The 23275-nt window shown below is 42.6% G+C and overlaps 1 protein-coding gene across 3 annotated transcripts in view; it reads left to right on the top strand.

The window, feature by feature from the left end:
- Positions 1–23275, top strand: part of TENM3 (teneurin transmembrane protein 3) — a 1290943-nt gene that overhangs the window by 1138682 nt on the left and 128986 nt on the right. For all 3 annotated transcript variants that reach the window (XM_086962461.1, XM_086962463.1, XM_086962462.1), the window contains one exon: positions 9676–9861. In XM_086962461.1, coding sequence (XP_086818587.1) covers positions 9676–9861 — 186 coding nt within the window. The remainder of the gene's footprint in view (positions 1–9675; positions 9862–23275) is intronic.

Consider the following 23275-nt stretch of genomic DNA (forward strand, 5'->3'; position numbering starts at 1 on the left):
AAATGCTTATTGCAGACCGTTACCCCATAGCTTGAAACAGTCAGTACACGTTTTGCATCCACATGATATTAAGGGGAAAATATTTGTCATTTGTATGGGTTGTTTCTCCATTCCAGGTACATTATCCAGTTAGCTAATTTCTAAGAACTCCCTCAAGATAGTCCCCCCTTGAGGTCGAGTCAGCCCTGGTAGTACTATCTTAACAGGGTGGGGTGAGGTGACCAAGGTTGAAGCTTGCCACATCATGTGGGTGAGACCAACTTATCTAATTTCCAAAAATTGCTCAGAACTAGAGCAGTAAAGTAGGACGGGTAGACATTAGTATTGAAAGGCACTAGAATCTTACGGGTGCATATCTGTGAGACTACTGCATCAATGTATGATGTGTAATGTTCCTGTCGGCCCCATTTTGTATAATATGGCCCATGATGTCCTTTTGCCAGTGGTGTAGCAGGGGGATGGTCCGCCCCAGGCAGGACAAGTTTTTTTGGTGGGTCGGCTCCTCCACCCGCTCTTACAGGCATTAACCTACGCCATTGCGCTTTAATGTTCGATAGGTGATGGGATATGCCTTAGCTGAGTACAGGATCCTGTTGGCATTGCAATGTTAGAAATGCGGTTTCTGGTTGGCAGGGTATGCGCCTACCCAGGCAGAACCCATCCCACTCTAGTCAGGTAAGAAAGTTACACACCCAAGATAACCCCTGCTTACCCCGTAGGAAGCTTGGCAGAACAGTCTGGCTTTTTTCAGAGGCAATGTGTACAGCATTTGCGCAAAATACACACACCAGTGACACAACAAATACACCACAAAAGAGGCTCCACACCAGGTTTTATAAAAAAATCTCATATATTGTATATAAACATGTAGAACACAATTACATAAAACATAAATCACTTTACCAACTAGGCAATTGTCATAATCTTTTCAGCCAATGCCCTAAAGTAAATACTTATCGGTTGCACACATCATTGAGAACATCCTATACCATCACTGTACATATTATGCAGGTCCTGAAATGATATTCGCTATCCTGTTTTTGCAAGGATCAACATGACATTTATCAGTACATTCAGGTCATGAAAATGCAGCAGTTAAGTTAGAGGAGAAACCACATAAATCACCATATCACATCACCCATATGCAGGATGTAGTAATCCATCACAAGAATCCTCACGAGTGCAAGGAAGCAATGCAGCTTATGAAACAGCACATGAATCACTGTATTACCATCAGAATATAGGTTGCAGAGCCTCTGTACACCCATTAAGGGTTATACGGCAGTACCAGGAAGTTTTCCTAACATGCTGGCAGTTTCCACTTAGGGTCCTTCGTTAAGGATTTACCCATTATTGTCTCCAGTCACTAAGGTAAGTTACAGCTGGGTGTGGGGGGCACATGCGCACCTCCACAGTCAGCGGGGAGACCACGCTGTGACCCTCCCTGCTTCGTGTGATAAAAGGCAGCTGCCTGGGTTTGCCGTTGCAGCTGCAAAACAAGCCCCCGTTTTGTCTAGGAGGCATGAGCCACCTGCCAATTCCCCCTGAGCCCAACTCACCCTTGAGGCGGTCTGCGGATCGGGACAGACTGCTTCACGTGGGAACCTACGCCGCCCCCCTTGGCCTACACTGTACTCCTAGAGGCGGGCTGGGTGGACATGCTTGATGTACCCGGGCTGCTTCCCGTTACCAGGCAACACATCGGTATGAGGAGGTGGCGCTGATGTCGCTACGCTCTCCCTCTGTCTGTTCTTCAAATTGCGGGATCGCGACCTTCCGACTTCCAGGCAGTTGCAGCTTCGGGATCCGGAACTGCGCTGACAGTGAACAAAGCATGCTGGAATGTGCCCCCAATTGTGCCCCGGGGGCACTGTGAAGTGCACGCTTGCAATGTTTTCAATGCTCCACCAGCAGCTCCGGGTCAAAAGAATTGGACTGGTGGAAGTGCTTCGCCACGCAGAAACCAGGACTACACAATAGCGCTCCACACGTGCTAAGTTGAAAAATAAAACACTCTTACAGGCTTTATTTTACCTGAGGCTAAGAACAGTCCAGTCCTTCTCCTGTTCCAGACAGAAACAGCAACTCAGGTCTCAGCCGCCCCCACCATATCAGGGGCAGCGCTCCCACACAACTCTCCAAGCTCCCCTTCCAGGCAAGTTCCTTTTTGATCCGTCAAGGATACTTTGATATCTTTGATTTCCTTGAGACTTCCAACAGGAGGCAAGCACACACAAGCCCTTGGAAATCTCCTCAAGCAGGATTCCACAGCAGGGCAAAAAGAAACAGTCCTTTTCCACTGTCCACAGATAGAAGCAGGAACGTCAGCCCAACCCACCCCTCACACAACAGAAATTGTAGTTCTCCTCACACTGCTCTTCAGCTTTTTTTGTGGCAGGGTCCTATTGTTTCCAGAAGTGATCTATAGTTTGGGGATTTAAGATCTCATACATTTTAGTCTTTGTTTGAGATTACCTGAACTCAGTACAAACCAGTTTTGTCCTCCCTGGCCCAGCTTGACCACATGCGATGAAGACAGCTTTGTGCAAATGAGGCACAGCCTATTCAGTTGCTAGTGAAAACGCCTCTCACCACTCTAAGTGCATAAAGGCCTATTCAGCGTGGCCATGAGGAACCGAGGAAAGGCAGGACCACCTCAAACAGACTTGTGACTGTCTAGAGTGAATGCACATCTTCTGCTCCTGTCACTCCTAACCCAGGCAGAGGCACACAGAATGAATGCCCTCTTTCTAAAAGTGGCATTTTGAAACCTATAATTTCAAAATCACCTTTACAAAAATGTGCGTTATTAAATTCTGAGTTCAGAGCCTAAACTCTATTTTTCTATTATGTCCCAATGTAAAGTTACACTTGTAAGATGTTACAAGGCAGCTCCCATGTTAACCTACGGGACAGACAGCCTTTCAACAGTGAAAAACGAAATGCACACTTTTTCACTATAAGGGCATGTAAAACCCACCAGCACATGTCCTACCTTTCACATATGCAACCTGCACACAGGGATACCTTGGGCCTACTTTAGGGGTGGCTTACATGTAGAAAAGGGGAAAGCCGGGGCCTGGCAAGTGGGTGCCCTGGCCGGGGTGACATAGCAGTTTAAAACTGCGTGCACAGACACTGCAGTGGCAGGTCTGAGACACATGTACAGGTATACCCATGTGGGTGGCACAACCAGTACTGCAAGCCCACTAGTAGCATTTGATTTACAGGCCCTAGCACACTGAGTGCATTTTACTAGGGATTTATCAATAAATCAAATATGCCAATCATTGATAACCAATCAGAATCACAATTTACAAAAATAGCATATGCACTTTACCACTGATCAGCAGTGGTAAAGTGCCCAGATTCCTATAGCCAATACAAACCGTGTCAGAAAAATAGGAGGCAAAAGGCAAAAAGTTTGGGGATAAACCTGCAAAAAAGGGCCAGGTCTAACAAATAGAATCCAAGATTTGGTGTGCCTCCTGATCCTTTGCATCAGTAGACCTTGTGGATAATGCAGAGGACACTGTACCGGATTCTCACATCGAGTGGGAGCCACAGGACAGATATTTGAGCTGGTTTGAATGCTAATTGTTATTGTAAATTGTATTTATATAGCACTTACTACCCCTGATGTGGCATAGAAAGTGTTTTGCAGCGAGTAGGGCGTTACTCTGGAGCCACATAGCAAAGAGCAAAAGGAGAAGCAATAACATAGACCAGTCGCTTTTCAGTTGAAAAATCAGTTGCAGGCAGCAAAACTGCACTGTCTGTGTCCCCGAGCCAGTCATCTTTTTGGTTTAGGATGAATTTGTCGAACGTTGGATATGACTGATCGATAAAAGTAATCATTAAACTTGGGAATAAGTGTACAAGAATACATGTTAAGTGCCTCATATGCCTCCAAGGTAGCACAACCTTGCAGATAATGGGAAGAGGCAGAGGTGTAGGTCCCAGTTTGCCCATTAGAGCCATTTATATTATTTTCTAACAGACTGTATTTATTTTCAGAGGAGGAACACAATTATGCTCGACAATGAGATGGCTCTGAAAAGCACGGCTGACCCCATCTCCTCAATACAAGTGTCCAAAGCTGACACAAGGCTTGTGAAAAATGTCTGTGTTCACATACAATTAAAATTAGTGGTGAGCTTAAAACCAGAGAGCTGTGGAACATGTCAAAGCTCTAATTTAAATTAAGATCTGTGTGATGATGTGCTGATAGTGTCTGTCCCAAAACTGGCTATGGAATCTGGCATTTTAGACAATATTGGTATGGCACTGTAATTCACTTATGTAAATCTGCCATGGTCTGGAAAGGAGGGCTGCCCTGCCTCATTTCAGCGCTATCAAGAGAATGTTGCAGGTGTTTACCACAGACCCATGCAGCTTCTACTGTGCAGGGGTTCCCTGCCTTTTTAAGAGCCACACTCAGCAGTAGGCCTCTATTTATCTGGAAGGGCATCACACCATGGGAAACAAAAAAACATTGGGTGGAATGCTTGAATGAGTCTGCTGGTAATTACACTGGGCAGCAATCCTTGCCCATCGTTCTGTTGCCTACTTTGCCACCTCAGGAATCAGCCATGTGAAAATCAGCATTGGTTCTTTTCCATAGAAAGAGTCCACCCTGACTGCCAGGCCTGAGCTCCTCTGAACGGAAACCAACCAACCAATCCAAGACTGGTTTCAGTCAAACCCCGCCCGGTGCTCTCTGTGACATAGAAATCAAGCTGTACCCTACTGATGACGCTGAACTGATCTACGTTCCCTCACTGATCTACGTTCCCTCAATGATCTACGTTCCCTCACTGATCTACGTTCCATCACTGATCTACGTTCCATCACTGATCTACGTTCCTTCACTGAAGGTGCCAGGCTTGGCAGTTCAGGCTGAGCTGTCCTATCCGCGCAGGGCCACGGCTGATTTGTATAGGGTTGGTTTCTATCTTGGGTGGCATGGTAGGCAAAAATATGATGCACTGGATTGCGACCCAAAGTATTTACCAGATGCTGAAGTTAATTTAAGCGATCCACTTATCACTTTTATTTGGTTGTTTTTGTTTATCTATATGGTCCTAAGTTGTCAAAGACGCCTTCCGCTTTCAAGGAAGCCCTCTACCCCTCCCATGTCATTTTGGTTTAAGTCACTGGATAGTTGCTCAGTAAAGTTACAATTTCAAATTAACTTTAGTAAACAAAAAAACAAAAAAATACATATAAAGTATTCAGTACAGGTAATCGTACATGTTGCAAGTTCTTGGATAGAAAATTCACCGACTGACCTTTAGATGTCTTAAAATGGAGAGCTTTGTAAATCTAGGCACCAGGAACCCGTTTGTTGAGCTGCTAAAGGCAAAGGATGGATTCTTTTCATCGCCGCCTTTATAGGATAGAAATCAACAGAGCCTTCCTCTATCTTCATCAGCAGTCTGTCCGTTAATTAGCCCTTCCATTCCACCTCAGTTAAATTACCTCTAATTAATAAGTTCATTACAAAGATTGACGCACCTTGCTCAAAGCTAGTGTGCTAAAAGCTGATAAACACCTTCACCCTAATGAAAAATTGATTAGATTGTGGAGAAAAAGGGTATGTCTGAAATAAACCTTTCTCTGCTGGAGCCGAGTTGATATTCTGTAGCTTTGAAGCTAATCAAACCATCGCAAGTCTCTTAATCAAAAATGTAATTCAAAGTAGATAGAAATTGTTCTGGTTAAAAAATAAAGGGCACTGAAAGCTCCATTTGCTGCGTAAACCTTTCTGTCGGCTACATGTAAGAAGAGTCCCAACTGCTTTCTGCGCTGTGTGTGATGTCCTTTTGCACCTTCAGACTGCAAATAGCACATTTTGCATTTAGGGTAAGAGTGAGGAAAGAGGGAGAAACTGGATTAGAAGAGACCATGCACATTTTTTCTGTTTAGTTATTTAAATGCTGACTTCTGCAGAACTACGTGCAAATAAAAAAGGAATTTGGTTGATGGCTTTATAAATGGAGCCAGACTGCGCTGCATTGATCCACAATACATTGCTGTTTTGTAACTGGCTTGTCCTTATGACCTTCAGTGTGTTTTGGATGGCAAGAGAGTGAGGTGCATTTTAGGAATGACCAGTTTCCTCATTATTGTTACCTGTCATTTGTGCAGTACAATTTTCCTGTTTTTCTGTTTGGCGACCGAACCTACCTGCCTTGTAAAAATGATTGCAGGCGGAACAGCATGTCTGTTGAATGGTCGCAGGCTGTAACTTAGATGCCTTTTCCAAATGTTTGTAGTCTGAAACTTGCTTGCCTTGTCGGAATGACTGGAGCCTGCATGCCTTGCCTCGATGGATACAGATGGGAATCTGCACTCCTTGCTAGAACTGCTGAAGGCTAGAACCTGCATGCCTTCATGCTCCGGGCTGAATAGCTTCAGCCCGGAGCCATAATGCTTTGCCCCAATGACTTCAGTCTGGAGCCTGCATGCCTTGTCTGGATGATTGCAGTCTGGAGCCACCAGGCCTTGCATAGATGACTTCAGTCTGGAACCTGCATACCTTGTCTGAATGGCGTCCATCTGGAGCCAGCATGCCTTGTCTGAATGGCTTCAGTCTGGAGCCACCAGGCCTTGCATAGATGGCTTCAGTCTGGAACCAGCATGCCTTGTCTGAATGTCTTCAGTCCGAATCCCTCATGCCTGGCCTGGATGACTTCAGTCTGAAACCTGCATACCTTGTCTGAATGGCGTCCATCTGGAGCCAGCATGCCTTGTCTGAATGGCTTCAGTCTGGAGCCACCAGGCCTTGCATAGATGGCTTCAGTCTGGAACCAGCATGCCTTGTCTGAATGTCTTCAGTCCGAATCCATCATGCCTGGCCTGGATGACTTCAGTCTGAAACCTGCATACCTTGTCTGAATGGCGTCCATCTGGAGCCAGCATACCTTGCATGGATGGCTTCCATCTGGAGCTGCATGCTTTCTATTGCTGGCCGGAGCTTGTATGCCTTACTTGATCAGTTGCAATGCAAGTTGGGGACTGCATGAATGGATGGTATATGGTGTGGATTAAAAGTAGCTGACTTATGAAGCATGTGATGTAGTTGATGTAGTTGGTGAGGATCCAAGGGGTGTTTTATGTAGGGTGGCAGGACACTGCGCTTAGACATGCCTGTGACGAGAATAAGAGAGGAGTCTCAAATACTGTAATCACATCCTTGTCTGAATCCACCGATAACGACACTAAAATCCCAAGAGCTTCTCTGGGGCACATTTAGTCTGAGGTCTGCGTCACAATATTGAAGCTTTGGAAACAAGAAAATACTGCCAAGAGGAAGAAAGAAACTACAAACGCAAACTAAAATGTACTGACATTGTATCAGCTGTTGATATATCGTTTTCTAAGGCCTTGGGTGCATTTTTCATATTTTTGTTGGCCTATAAATACTGTTAGTCTCGAGTGCGCTTTTCAATTATTCCATCAGTTCTCAAGGTCTTGTTAGGAGAGAGTGCTGGGAGACAGGTTGTACAGCCCTACACTGATTTGTTTTTAACGTACTTACCGTTATTTAAACTACAGTGCATATAGCTGTCAGTATTACAAATTTACTGCGAGCAAGGAGGGGACTATACTTTATATTTAAGAGAGTTGTCATTATGTCAGGGTTTCACTAATGTGTCTCATAGCGGCTGATGCCTTTTAATGAAAAATGTGTCAGGCGTGCAAAGCATTTCAGATGTAAAGAAAGGCCTCTTTTGTGAAAATTAACATTTCTTTCCTGCAATATATTCTACATAGTTCAACACTCTTGAATCTAGAGCCCTCCGGCGGTGGAAATATGGAGTCCTTTCAAACATGTACATAAAGCACTGCCATTTGCTCCCACCTCTGCCCAGTGCCTAGCACCAGCATCCTACCACACTCTACCAGCCCTGCTGTGTCTCTCTTCTGGAAACAATGAAGGGCCCGGGAGTCATGTTAACTCTCGGTGCATTTGTGTAGCTGATCATATACTCATCTAGGGCAACTCTTGTAGGTGAAAGATAACTTTCAACTTTTCTTTCTTGGTGCAGTTTATCGTGCACATAATGATTCCCTTCAAAAGTTGTATCTTATGTTATTTAGAACTTCTCACATTTTTCTAACAGGGTAAAAAAGTATGGAGCAATCAGTTTTCTGAATTTCTCTAACCATTATTAGAATCTAGTTACCAATTCACACCAACAGTACTATGATTTTGAGTGGGCTCTGGAGGCCCCCTGTGCACAAATAACATGCTGTACTCTGTGGTGGTGTCTCGGCCTCCTGTCTTTTCCTTACCTTAAGCCTATGCTGCCCTTGCCTATGTATATTTAACTTAGCTTGTCATTTGAGGTGTCTATGGATCATGCCAAGAGGCACGTCACCTGTTCTTGGGTCTCTCCGCCTTGGCTGTATGTCTTGCACCAATGAGTGTTCTCCAGAAGACAATTAATATTTGAGACATCCGCTATGGTCCTGTAAGGGGAAATTGTGTTCCCTCGTGGTGGACAGCAGGCGGCCTTCCGTGTAGTGGAGGCTAAGGAGATCCTCCCAGAATGCGGTGGTTTTGACAATAATGTGAGTAGTGCACTGCAAGAATACCCACGAGAGCTACTCTGTATACTGGTGAAAACAAGGTACCCAAAGGTAGCTGACGACATATACAGAGGAATTAGATAGTCGGATCTTGTTAGATTCGGGGGTCTCTAGTTGGCAGAGGTAGGTACCTTTGACAAACGGGGACCTTGCGTCTAGTCAGGGTAAGGGGGTACACTCCTAAAGTAACCCCTGCTCACTCCCTTGGTAGCTCGGCACGAGCAGACAGGCTTATCTCCGAGGCAGTGTGTAAAGCATTTGTGAACACATACTGTAATCAAGTGACAACACTACAGATGGACACCACACAAGTTGTATATTAAAAATAAGTATCTTTTATTATAGACTTAACACTAGACCACAAACAACAAAAATCACACTACTGTACTTAAAATGGTAAAATTACCTTGGTTCTGTTCAGGTGTTAAAATGCGACACTTTGACTCAATGTACCTTTGGATGGATAACGCTATACAATGAAAGAGTTGCAGGGAAAGCGATGCTTGGGTTCCTTACATGCAGGAACGGTGATGCGTCGGTTTCGTACTGAGCTTGCCGTGATGCGATGAAGAACTAAATTTGACCACCCTAGTAACACAGTCGGACAATATAAAGGGACATTTTTATTTAGTAGACATTCAAATGTTTGCAAGATTTTAAAGCATCAGTGTCAACTTTCCACATTATGCAAAGTTATGTCTCTTGAAAACATGCAATATAGTGGCAGATTATTTTGCAGAAGATTGTATATCCTACCACTCTTTGGCTATGCATAAGTCTCCTATTTTGCACATTGTTGCAGATATATCCCAATAAATTAGCATTTGCATGTTTTCCGCTAGGTTTCCACAATAAGATGTTATATAAGTGTGCAGTAGATAAAATGTAGCTATTGATTTAAGTGTGTGACAGTACAGTTTGTTTAGCTTCCAAGTTATCGGACTGCCTTGTATGCAATTTATTAATAAACATGTGGGTTGACTAGAAGCTGGATTTATATTTGTACTTTGTTTCCAACGTTAGTCTTCTGCCCTGTATCATATTTTAAGAACATCTTTGTATTTCTTCCCCAAACAGAAATCTGTTCTGTGGACTGTGGTACACATGGCGTTTGCATGGGTGGAGTGTGTCGATGCGAAGAAGGTTGGACTGGTCCTTCTTGCAGTCAGAGAGCCTGTCACCCTCGCTGCGCAGAGCACGGCACCTGCAAAGATGGCAAATGCGAATGCAACCAGGGTTGGAATGGAGAGCACTGTACTACTGGTAGGCCAAACACATAGTTTGTCTTTCTTAGTGCACTTCGAAATTTTAAAATCTGAGATCGGATAAGGTGGGCGACAATGTAATGCTACAATAGTTAACAAGTTACGCAACACTGATATTAACCATTTTGCATTCTGCATAACTCAGCATATAGATGTATTTAAATAGAAATATACGGTAGATTTTTAGAGCGCAACAGCGCACTACAGTTGACACTCCGAACTAATACCCAACAGAAGAACCAATTTTTTTATTGGTTTATAGTATTTGCCGTTCTGCACTTTCTGTACTAACATTTTTTTTTTTAACAATTAGCACAATCTCCGCCACATCTTGCCAGGATTTATGTAGCTTAAATGAAATATAGCAAATTGAGAATCCACTACTTTTTCTCCCATGGGGAACTTTAGTTATAACTAGAACACAACAGCTGCAGTTAATACATCAGCAAATAGCTTCCTGCATCAATCCTTCATAAAAAATATCTTAATCTAATTCTAAAACCCTGCTATTCACTATGTAATCGTGTCAAAAATCCTCAAAAACAATATATCCCTGGTTGGTCTGTTATTTTCACACTTTCGTATCCAGTGAAAAGGATGTTTTCATGTAAAAGTGGTGGTTTTAATCACCAGCTACATAATAAACCTGGGCTTTAGGGATTGGAAAGGAGTCATTCTAGTCATACCTGAAGTCGAAACCACGAATAAACAAAAAAAACAAGTTGTAATGTACTAGTCCCAACATTAGATGGCAGGAAAATACACAGGATGTTAATCTGTAACATCAAGATGCAAACTGATGGCTACAGTTAAGTACCATTTTGAATATCTTCAATCAATACAATATAATTTCTAGTTTTGCAATTGTAAGCACATTGTAGCACAAGGTCTCACAATACCCACCACTAATCCAAAAATTTTGATTGCTAGTTGGAAATGTATTCTTTCCTCTACCTACAGCCTGAGGGGCGGTCTTTAGGTCTGGCTTTTACAGCATGAATGCCAAACAGATTTATTTTCAACGACTGGATATCTCCAACCGTCCTCTTTCAGTCATTGGCTTGAGAGTTTGTCAATCAATTTTTGACTCCGCTCAGTTGAATGTTCACCTCTTACCCTGTGACATTGGCTGTTTCAGTGTTTCCTTCCGCCTGCCTCCATCGGAGTGCTTGCACTGAACTGCAAGACAAACTACTTTGTAACTGTAGCCCCCTCTGTCCGCTCCAGCTGGCTCCTTCCCATGTGTCTTGCTCCAGTATGGTAACACATGCACTCAGACCTGTAGGTTACTCCAATACTTATTTCATGGTTGGAGTACATCCAGTTCCGGCACGGCATGCAATGAACCCAGTCGTGGCGATGTGTTGTCTGCTACAAAGCAAATGACATAGTTTTGGATCAGTCACAGGAAAGCCAAGTCTAGTACTGTGTGAAACGCCTAACTGAAGCCTACAGGAAAGCACAAGAGAAAAGCAGAAACAGAGTTATTGCAGCTCCAAACAAGTGACTAAAACTACATTTTTAGCACTTAACGGGGAAGCAGGCACCTCGGAAAATGCTAATTCTACTTGCAAAATGAATATTTAAATAACCCGAAATGTCGAAACCTTAAAAACGCAGCTGCTTTTCCATTAAGTAAATGGAGCCGTTAACTAACTCAATAAATCCATAGGCTGCTTTGGTAAAGTGCCCATGACTTTCATTGCAGAAGGAACAGTCTTTTCTAGTTATAGGACAGTAAAAATTCCTAATGAAGAACACTCTCTTCTCAAGGAAGGCTGCTCTATTTCCTCCTAAACCCCTAATTTGTATCCTTTCTCGGTTGTAATTTGTTGTGCTGTTTGTGTTCCCTGGGATGCCACATATTAGGGACCAAATAAAGCGCCCTGATTTAGAGGAGGTGCTCTTTTGTGGTCGTCCCGCCTAGTGATGCTTTAAGCTTTGACTTGTTTATTGAGCCACATTGATTTTCATGTACATTCAGGCCATTCAAATGGAAATGTGGCCTAAGGGGAACTCCTAATTCCTCTAAGCTACGAAAAGACCAGCTATTTGTTTTCATGCTCTTTCTTTGGTACATTGGGAAACAAGATCATTAATGTTCACAAAGCGGTCTTTGTTTGCTCAGACACTACCCAGAGGTGCGCCACTATGCATACCTCCATTGAACGCCATGCCTGTGTGGGGTTTGGAAAACTGAGAGATTTGAAAATTGAAAATGAAAAGCATAGACCTGAGGAATTAAACAGACAAGTCATGTGAAAAAGAAATCCAACTTGCAACCTGTCGGAACAAGCTTTTACATGGGGGTAAAAGGAATACGCTGTCAGTAGACGTGCCATACTTTAAAAAATAAAGATTTTTTTACAGGATGCGGAAGGACATGTGTGCAGATTTCAATAGATTGCTGCCTGTTTACCGGCTGTGTTTTCATTCACGCTGCTTCACATGAGCAGGTAACTTGCACATTCGAATATTAAAATTATTTGTAGGGCAGTAGACAGATGCTGTATGCAAAAACTGCCTTTGAAGCTAGATTGCTAAAAGAAATAATATATTCTGATTTCTTAAATATTCTCTTACGTTTCAATTTGTGGTACATAGATATGCTGGTCACTGTGAGAGTGAAAAAGGTGACCACAATAAATCTCTTAACTGTGGGTTGGTGATTTGATTTGGAAGAGTGCCACTGTTCTCCATTTGAGATGAGTTGCATATAAGAAATTGCAGAATATTTTCTTAACGTTTCAATTAGCCGAGTGTTTTTGATGGAACTGGTCCTTGATCCTCAGCAGGCCTGTCCACTGTGGGCTGCAGGACTCTTCTGTAGAGTCAGATAACTAAGTTGGCATTGAAGGGGCTACATACACTACAGTGGCTCATATCATATCTCTCAAATGTCAACAATCAGATAGAACTTTGTTCCCCATTCTTTAAAATCTTCCTGTGGGTGTATAAGGTCCTTCTCTTTTGCCGAACATCTTCCACAACTCTGGCTGCCTTTAAGCCATCATCGACGGCCACAACATTGGCTAACACATTTATGCAGCGACACCCAGATCATGGTTTCAAAGTATTTTTGGGAACATCTGATCTAGTACTAATTACCTTACAGGCTCAACAATGGCTCAAAACAGAAGATCCCACTTCCCAGCCCTGAAGGACCCAGGGTACTTTCCTTGATCTCGCCCCATGACCCGTTTAATAAAGCTTACTCTGAAGTCCCAGGTCATTTCTTTTACGCACATCACTGAAGTGGATAAAGTGACCAATAACTTGTACTCCTGTCTCTGTCAACTCCGATAGATCCTTCCCCAACTACAGACTCCATATAAAATGTTGAGCAAACTTAAAAGCGCAGAACGTTGCTACCTGTCTCTTTCTCGACTTGGGAAGAATTGTACACATCACACCTGTCTTGAATTCCCTCAATTGGCTGCAAATTAATAAAAGAGTAACATTTTAAAACTTGCCCTGGTTTGCAAAGTATTGTATGTTGCTTTCATAATACTTTCCCATAAAATTTCCGAATACTAGATAGATTGCTCCTGCTGAGACAGAATTTGTTTGCAGAAGGTCCTCCGCTTCACATGGCTCCTCCCTTTGGAAATACGTTACATTGCTTCTTTGCCCAAAGACGTATTTCAGAACATTCCAGACATATCTGAAGTCTCATCTTTTTTATTAAAATGCAGATTTAAGAAAGAAGAACACAACTGTATGCGGTTTCCACCTTTGCTCAAATGCCCGGAAGCATCCATTGATTGTGCTAGAATTTAAAATAAAAATAAAATAAAAAACTAAATAAAATAAAAGAAATACGGGGAGGATTAGTTGGGGTCTTTTACTTTGTCCATGCGATTCCGTCTCCAGTCAAATATGACAAACCTACTCGTCAATTTTATTAGAACTGTTGATTTTTGAAATTACACATATAAAACATTCCAAATTCACAAGTAAATGCATTCATAAACAATAAAACAGTAATTCAATACGACTATGTTAAAACCCAAGCAGATAATCAAATGGCCAATCGGCAAAAGTACAGTAGAGGTCAACATATTTGCATCTTCTCTAAAATTTCAGACACACTGCTCAACATCAGTATGGGTAAATGGTCTGGTTAAAATAGCATATTATCACAGCGTCTTTCATTAACGTAATGCTCGTGCTCTTATATAATAAGTTTGTATATGGGCTATGGTACAAGGACAGTGGTTGCTGTGTTCAGTGGCAGTACCTTAAGTCTAAATTTCACAAAAAGCAGACAACTAAAGAGGCATGTCATTATTTCTGAAGTAGATTTTTATTCTCTACACAACAATTTTCGGCATGGAAGTAATCATACAAACTGCATCCCTAGTCAAGAGCAGTTATTATTTGCGCTTCTGCTTTTTTCTCTCAGGATTTCTTTTTAATAGCACCTACATTTTTCTTCTTGATGCAACTGGGGTTTATCCAGAAGTCTTCACAGCCTTTTAGAAATGTAATTTACCTCATGCACTCAAAATGACAATTCCAGATTAATCACCCTACTCGGTGCCGGTTTATGTATTCTCCTTTAACCACAAATATCCAAAATAGGAGCACTGTCAGCTTCATGGAAACAGCTATGCCACAGACGGCCCGCTCCAACGTCAAGTGGTTCCGTTGATTCCCTACACCAGGGGTCTCCAAACCGGTCCTGGAGGGCCGGATCCATGCCAGATTTTTAAAATTACTACATGTATCTCAATGGGGATATCCAAAAAATCTGGCATGGATCCGGCCCTCCAGGACCGGTTTGGAGACCCCTGCCCTAGACTCTGGGATAAATTCCTCCACAAAACATATATTCAACCTCTTCTTGTATATTACTAGTGCATAATGACCACACTTCAGAATCTCATAGGTGGCTTGGGCAATGCCTGTAGCCTCAAATAAGTCTTTTTATGGATGAGCAGTCATATTAGTGCTTAAAATACTTAGTGGCATTGGTAGGTTGCTTTAGAGTGAAAGATACTACCTAATTTCTGGTGTCCATAAACTTGAACTTGCAAATCCCAGGCCCAGGTAATAAATAGTGTTAGCTGTTTTAGGGGTCACCATTTTCCCTAAATGTGCTCTTGGGCATAGGTCTAGTTCCCATGAGAGTAGACTTTGTTTTAGATTCATTTACAAGTAGACCCTCTTCAATGCCACAATTAGTAAATCTGTATGACGAGATAGTGCAATGCCAGTTTAATGTGGATAAGCAAAAACAGCATTGTCAGCAAGCGGGAAAACCAGTATTAAAATATTATTCACTCTGTGACAATTTTAAATCTAGTAAAAAAAAAGTGAGAAGAAAAGATTAAAATTATGGTAGAGATGCGTAAATAGTTTTGTCTGGCCTCCACAGTTAATGGTATTGAATCTTCTATTTGGATTTATTATACTATCCAGCCTGTTGAATCGAACACATACTGCATTGTCTGTTTTATTAATATTGGTTATATTTTAGTGATTTTAATTTCTAGATTGCTTTATTAGCCAAGCACTGGCTGTCCTGGAACTAAACCTTGATAATTGCCTTGTGCTGCGAGCCAGATCAATGTGAGAAATAAGACATTTATTGTAACTTTTGCCCGAACTTCAGATGTTTTTCAATTGCTCTGGATGCAGGGCATTCATATTTCAAGCTCTTGCCTGTATGATGCCAAATGGCTGCATGGCTAAGGAGAACAGCAGTGACAATAGCCAACACTCTTGTCTGTTACCCATACCTATCTCACAGCACTGGAAGATTGTGCACCCAGTGCAGTGTGTTGCCCATGGTCTACACTATAGAAGACCTATCCATTTATGTATTTCTTAACTAATCCCATTGTTTTCAGAACTGGAAATAAGTCCAATAAATGTTGATGGCCTACTCGCTTGCGAATGACGTCATGACTGCCCTTCATTCGGGGGTGCATCAGTTATGTGGAACAGTCTTCTTAAGTTGAGAAAAGTGTTTTGAGCTGGCACAAATCCATCAAGGGCTTAGATTATGGACCTTCCTTTGGAGTAAAGGCATAGTTATTGATTAGCTAATGCCTTTCCGAAGATTGAACAATCTAGGTTGTGCATGGATGTGGGGACGGTAAGATTTTAGGTTGGTCAGATTGCAGCCTGTGTTTGGCAAAACTACTATCAGTACATCTCTATTGTTTTGAGCCAAATGTCCTTTTTGTTTGGCTGCCCTATGCATTTGTAGCAGACTTGGTACCAACTGTGCTGAATATGTTAAGTGAAATTCCACAGAGATTCCATTTGAACCTGATGGTTTTCCCCTGGCCAATTGATATATGGGTGTATATATTTCTTCAGGGGTTAATGGCATATTTAGGTTATCTCTTTGTTGTGGTATTATTGTGGGGAGTTCACTTTTGTCAAGGTTTGCTTGTATTTCGGGGGGACCCAACGTCCTGTGGGGAGAGGTAGAGTTGAGTGTAGTAATCTGCAAAGGTCTTTCTGTATATGTACCAATGCCCCTTCTCCAGCATGTATTGTATAAACAAGTGTTTTAGGGTTTTGCAGTGTAAATCTTTTCTTGATTAGCATGCTGTGCATTATTCTGCCATCTAGTGGTTGGGTCTGGCGCTCTTCACTTGTATAGTAGTCCTTTCTTGCTTTTAATTTTTCGGTACATGTTGGACGTTGACGGTTCCTAGCATTTGGTGCTTGTTCCTGTGAAATCAGACGCCCTCCCCGGAAGTCCCCACTCTTGGTCACCATCTTCAGAATCTTTTTTATACCATTGAGTCTGGAAGCATCGTTAAGGTCTCTAAGCACCGAGGGAAAGTAGAGGAAAAAACAGGATTTAGTCAAGGAAAATGCAGAAGATCATTGCCATTACATATTAAGGGACAACTACCCAGAAGTGCCACCAAAAATACAGGAAGAAACATAAAAGTTAGTGGAACTTGCATCGAGAGAATGATGGAGAATGCACTGACAGGGGGCTTCCTGCTCCAAGTGAAATGGAAGAAACTCAATTCACTTCCCGCCCAGAGTGCCACCATAAACTCACACTGAGGGACAACCACCAGGTGTGCAATCTATGTCTGCCAATAGACCATAAGACTGACTTCTGCAAAGCGTACTCCGAGTTCAAGCTCAAAGCGCTGAAGACACAAAGGCAGGCATAATATGCCATGCAGGGCTGAAGTAAACAACTTCACTCTGAGATCTTGGACTATTGAGTGAAGAAGAGGATAACGCCGCTGAAGAAGTTGAAGGTGAGGGCTCCGATGCCAAAAGAGTTATCATCAATGCGAAAAAAAGCACAAGAGACTGAAGTAGTAGCGCATGCAGGTAACGTAAAAAAAAAAGATGAAAACTGTTACGCTGAAAGCTTCAAACTCTAAACCACATAAGACTGCCTCAGCGCCGAAGATCTCACCAATAGAAGGCAAGTTGAGGCTAAATGAATTCTTTGGATCCCATACAAAGGATACCACAGATGGAAGGGCCTCAAAGAAGGCACCGGCATCGAAAGACAATTAAGGTTGAGAGAAAGACTAGAACATGGCATTTCAGTCAACAGCAGTCGAAACTTTGACACCGAAAAAGTGAGCAGTGCCTACTCTCGACGCCTGAGATGTGTCTTCAAAATCAAGCTTAAGAAACGATGTCTCAAAGCCAAAATGGGAGCAGTCCTTTAAAAAAAAGAAGGCAGTTGGCGCAATCCTCTAGGGATTTAAAATACCACTTAAACCTTTGACGGAAAGCATGTAGGAGGAGAAAAACATGGGGGGACTTAAAACCACTTTGATGTTTGATCCGTAAGAGGAGGAAGATCAAGAGCTTTTCTATGAGGAGGAGGACCCAGAAGAACAAGGTCTGTACCAGGACATCAAGGGGTTGGAAGGTGTCAAAGAACATTAGCAAAAACTCGAGGCAGATTCACCCAAAGAAGCCATAGACACATATCCGTCGTTTCCATCGCCACTGGATGATATATCTATGTATATCTAGCTGTTAAAGAAGGCATCAGAGCGGTATGGAGTCCAACTGCATGAGGAGAAACCACAGACATGTTTCCTATTAGAGACACTACTACACTCCAAAAACAAGTCAATTCCTTCCAATGCTCACAAGCATCTTTGTTCAGGGGAGAGAGGAGTTTAAAAAGCCGGCAACCTGCAGGTTGGTGACTCCCAGGGTCAAGAAAAAATGTAAACATTCCTCTAAGGATCCAGCATACATTTGGAGTAGTGTGCTGGTAAACTCCATCATTGTAGACGCTGCCAGGAAAAGAACAAATATACCAATCTCCTTCCGTCCACCTCCGGATAGAGAAAGTAAAAGAAAAGAAATGGTGGGAAGAAAATTCGAAAGAGGAGCAGCAGCACAGTGGCACATAACAAACTCCAACACCCTGCTTAACAGGTATACCCATCAGAACTGGGATGAGATGGCAGAATTGATGAGATACCTACCAAAACAATACCAGAAGAAGGCAAGTGCCCTCATAGAAGAAGGAAGGAACATAGCCAACACATGCTTTAAATCAACCCGGAAGGCTGCGTACACAGCAGAGAGACAACTGGTGACAGGAACAACCCTAAGACACCATGCTTGGCTAAGAATCTTGGGGTTCAGAACTTAGGTGCAGGCCAACATCATCAACACCCCTTTTAACAGAGAACACCCATTTGGAAAAGCAGCAGAAAGCACTTTGCAACAAATCAAAAACGATAACATGGCCAAGTCGATGGGGGCCCTACATTTTACGGCCAGCAGAGAAGGGGAACCATCCCCATTAGAAGACCAACAGGAAGAGGAGGGTTTCAAACAGGGGCATCACATCAAACCTTCAAACACACTAGTCCGGTGCAGACATCAGGACAACAGTAGCAGCTGCACGCACTGCAGAGTCTGCCCTACCACAGATGAGTGAGCCAAAAGATACCAGTCAAAAGCAGCAGCAACAACAAACAAGTGAATCACTGAAACTGGACTTCCAACAGGATTGAAGGAAGGGCACATTGAACAAATGGATTCTCAACATAATTCAACACAGCTATTGCATAGAACGGGAAAAACACAACAACTCAGGGCCCAAAGAACAACACCCACACAAAGAAAGAAATTACCTATGTTCAACAAGAAGCAAAAGAGCTGCTACAAAAACATGCAATAGAAAAGGTACCCTTAAAAGAGTCCATCAAGGCATCTACACAACATGCTTCCTAATACCGAAACTAGACAATTCAGTATGACCCATATTAGACCATCACTTCCTAAACAAATTCATTAGAACACAAAACTCCAATATGGCAACTCCACAGGAGATTATCCCTCCACTCCAGCAAGGTAATTACATGGGACCCATAGACTTTACGGACGGATATCTGCACTTTCAATGAATCATAGGTACAAGTTCCTGCTCTACATAATAAACAAAGCACACTACAAATTCAGAGTGTTTTCCCACGGCATAAAATCAGCTCCCAGAGTATTCACAAAGTGCCTAGCAGCTGTAACTGCTCACCTGAGAAGAAAAAGAGTACATGTGTACCCCTACTTGGACTGGCTGGTGATAGCAAGATATACACACAGGTGCAACTGCAGCATAAAAACCGTGATGAAAACACTCCACGGATTGGGGTTCACACAAACATGGAGAAGTTTTTACACACTCCAGAACAGGAGAACTCTTCTTGGGAGCAAGAATAAACACAGTACAAGCCAGAACATTTCCATGAGAGAAAAGAGTTCTGGCCATAACAAAAGATGCTCTCTGTTACCAGAAGGTTCAATCTCTGAAAGTGAGGACAGTGGGGAGATTATAAGGAATGATGGCTTCCTGCATACCACTAATACCACATGCGAGTCTACACATGAGGCATATCCAAAAATGGGTCCAAAGCTAATGGTCACAGGGAGCTGGGAAAATCTAGTGGTTGTCACCCAGTGAGTACAGGTGGAAAAAAGTGGATATAATGCCAGAAATACCCTTTATGGCGCCATCTCCAACAGTCACCATCACCACAGACATGGGAACGGGGTCTCATATGGAGAAAATCAACATCAGAGAGGTATGGAAACCACAAAAATCAGTACAACACACAAACCTTACTGGAGTTAAAGATGGTATTCCTAGCCTTAAAAGCCTTTCATAAACAATTGTGAAACAAATAAATACAAATTCAAATGGACATTACGACAACAATGTCCTACCTCAATAAACAGGGCGGGGCAAAACATTTCCCCTCTCAAAACTAGTGATGTAGGTATGGAGATGGGCCATCTAGAGACGGATAATAACAGTGGATACATCTATCAGGAGTAGACAATGTGGCAGCAGTCAAACTGAGCAGACACGCATCCACCGCACACAAGTTGAAGCTGACTCGGACTGTGGTAGAAAAGGTGCTCAAAAGGTGGGGAACATGAAAAATAGCCTGTTTGCAATGCTAGAAATGCAAAATGTCCATACTTTGCATCCATGCACCCTTGGCCCCACTCCCTTAGAAATGACTGTTGATGGACTGGTCAAGGAAAGGTGCTTATGCTTTTGCCCTTATCCCACTAATCTTAATAGTGATAAACAAATGTAAACAGTCGCGGAAGACACTCCTATTCATAGCTCCCCAGTGGTGAAGACACACTTGTTTCTTGAACATGTTGTTAAAAGTACATCTAGCAGCAATATCAACCTGCACAAGGGGCTGCACAATACCCCTGTAAACAAAAGGTTCTGGAGAGGGCAAAAAGAACAGCGCTACCAAGGAGTTTCCCTACACCCACGTGGAACTTTAACATGCTACTGGCGTAATTTATGAGGAACCATTCAAACCACTCCACAATGCATTTTTTAATTCATCACATTGAAAACCGTGTTTCTACCTGCTATAACGTCACTTCGCAGAGTAAGCGAGCTACAAACACTCACCATACAGGAATCATGTATGCAAATACCAAAAGGTCATATAGCACTTCCACATAAAACAAGCTATTCAGACACCGAGTTTTTTCCATGAGCCAAAGACTCAAGCAGAAAGAGCACTACACACACTGGATGCCTGTAGGGTGATAATATAGTACATGGAGAAAACAAAATCAATCAGGAAAGTGATTAACTCTTCAAATCATTTGCAGACAATAATAAAGGAGAACCAGTTACCAAGAACGCCATCACTAGATGGATAACTCAAGCAATTCACCTTTGTCACGAGAGCTGGCATACACCTAAAGACACAACCAAGAGCACATTCGACAAGATAGAAGCATCAATAGCCTTCCTGGCCAATGTCCCTATTAATGACGTATGGCAGCCTTATGGTCGTCAGTACACAAGTTCACAAAACACTTCTGCATTGACATACAGGTGAACTGAGAGGCACAGGTGGGACAGAGAGTTCTGAAATATCTGTTTACACGCTCAATCCAGCCACCACAATAACAAAACTGCTACGAAGTCATTGCACAGTAGGTGAATACAGAAAAGATGCATGCAGCAAAACGAAATGATTACTTACCGGTATGAGTAGTTTTGCAGCTTGAAGATTTTTCTAGATTCACATGCGACCCGTCTGCCTCCCAGGAAATGGGGCAAGACTAGCAAACATGAGACATTGAAGGAGTACAGACATGGAAAGCCCACAGGACATTAAATATACAAACATTGGCAAAAAAAATAAAAAGAATCTGAAGATTGCAGGCAAGAATGAGGACTTCTGGGTAGGGCATCTGACATAAGAGGAGGCTAGAACAAGCACCAAATGTTCAGAAGTGTTGATACCCATCATCAACAAAAACACAAAAGTGAAAAGCAAGAAGGAATTTCTATACAAGGGAACACTTTCAGACCCAACCACTAGATGGTGGAATAATGCACATCATGTGCATCCAGAAAACTCTTCAAGCTGCAAAACCATTCCTCAGGGTAAGTAACTAAGTAATCATCTTGTTTTCAAACAATAGTATCCACGCAAGCAGTCTGCCCAATCTCTTCCATTTCACTTGTTTTATTGTTGTGTATTCTTTACAGGCAACACATCTAAGACTCATCAGATGGGTTATGTATTGTGTTCTGTTTTCTTGTAGTTCATGTGGCCCTTGTTAACCTTTGCTATCTTCTTTGAATCACATATTTTCTGTTCTCCGTCTAGAGTCTCTTTCACAAGCACTTTTTCAACACATATGATATTTTAATATATATTTCCCTTATTATTACCATTAAAAGACTTCCCATTCTGTTCCTATGTCATGTTCCCAGCCTTAATTTTCAGCAAAATAAATGGCTAAAGTGTCTCCTATTATATGTTTTAACATGTCATCTTGCAACGCAGTTGGCTGCAGCCTCCATGTGGCTATGGCTGTTCTAGGTCTTCTGCAGTCCAGCGTCACTAACAGTGGATTTTGCTTTGTTGCTGACTGGGGTTTAATGGATAGCCCCAGCAAGGGGGGTGGGGTGGGGGTGGGTGAGGGGATTCTTAATTCACTGACTCACTTAACTCCTTCTCATGTGCCTAGTGAGAATTCTGTGCATATAGTCCTAGAGTGCACCCCTTGCCCCCCACCCCCCAACACCTTGTGCATCCTAATCATTCTCCGTTGTATGATATGTGATTCGGGTCAGATGTCCACAGTATCATGTCAGGTCATGTATGGACTAGTAGTAGTACTCTTGTGCATTTTGGTTCATCTCCTGCCATAAGCCTAGAGGCTGCCAGTTCTACATTCAGTCAGTGAGGTATTGTGTTTTTTTCTGGACTTGAACTCTATGTAGTGGCTGAACAGATTTGTCTATTACTTCATCATGCATAGAGTTAAAATTGCCTCCCCAGTTATTAAAATAGTGTCTGCTAAATACAGCGTATTTGTGTGCAAGGATTCAAGAAGTTGTGATTGATTCGCGTTTGGGGCAGTGATGTTGCCTTACCATCCAGTGTCATCTGCGATTGTAAATCTCTCCACATAGTCTCGGTACTGCTCCCTGTTTACACGCGGGACCTCAGGTGCTATCCAAATCAGTTTCCCTTAGTGTTTCCAGAGTATTTTGTTTTATATATCTGTCCCCACCATCTATTATGTAATTTAGCAACCTCATAATCATTAAACAAGTAGGGACTACGGACAAACCATGGAAAGCGGCGTGCTTCCAAAGTGTAAGGAAGAAATGATACCACATGGGAATGATCAAAAAAGAAAAATTTGATCCAGTCTAGAGCAGCCTCTCATCCCAGTCTCTCGTAGATAGATGGAGTGGAGGGGCCATGTCGAAGCTGCAATGTGATCTAGTAGGACTAAGGCTTCAGAGTATCTTTCATCCAAGACCAGCCTCAGAACATTGAGGGATGAGACCAGGATGTCCCCAGTGCCATAACCCGGCCTAAAAGACTGCTTGAGCTGCATCAAACAAGTGTGGTTTTCATTGACGTTCGGGAGTTGTTTGTTCC

Source organism: Lissotriton vulgaris, chromosome 3_1 (genome assembly GCF_964263255.1).
Source record: "Lissotriton vulgaris chromosome 3_1, aLisVul1.2, whole genome shotgun sequence".
NCBI classification, from domain to species: domain Eukaryota; kingdom Metazoa; phylum Chordata; class Amphibia; order Caudata; family Salamandridae; genus Lissotriton; species Lissotriton vulgaris.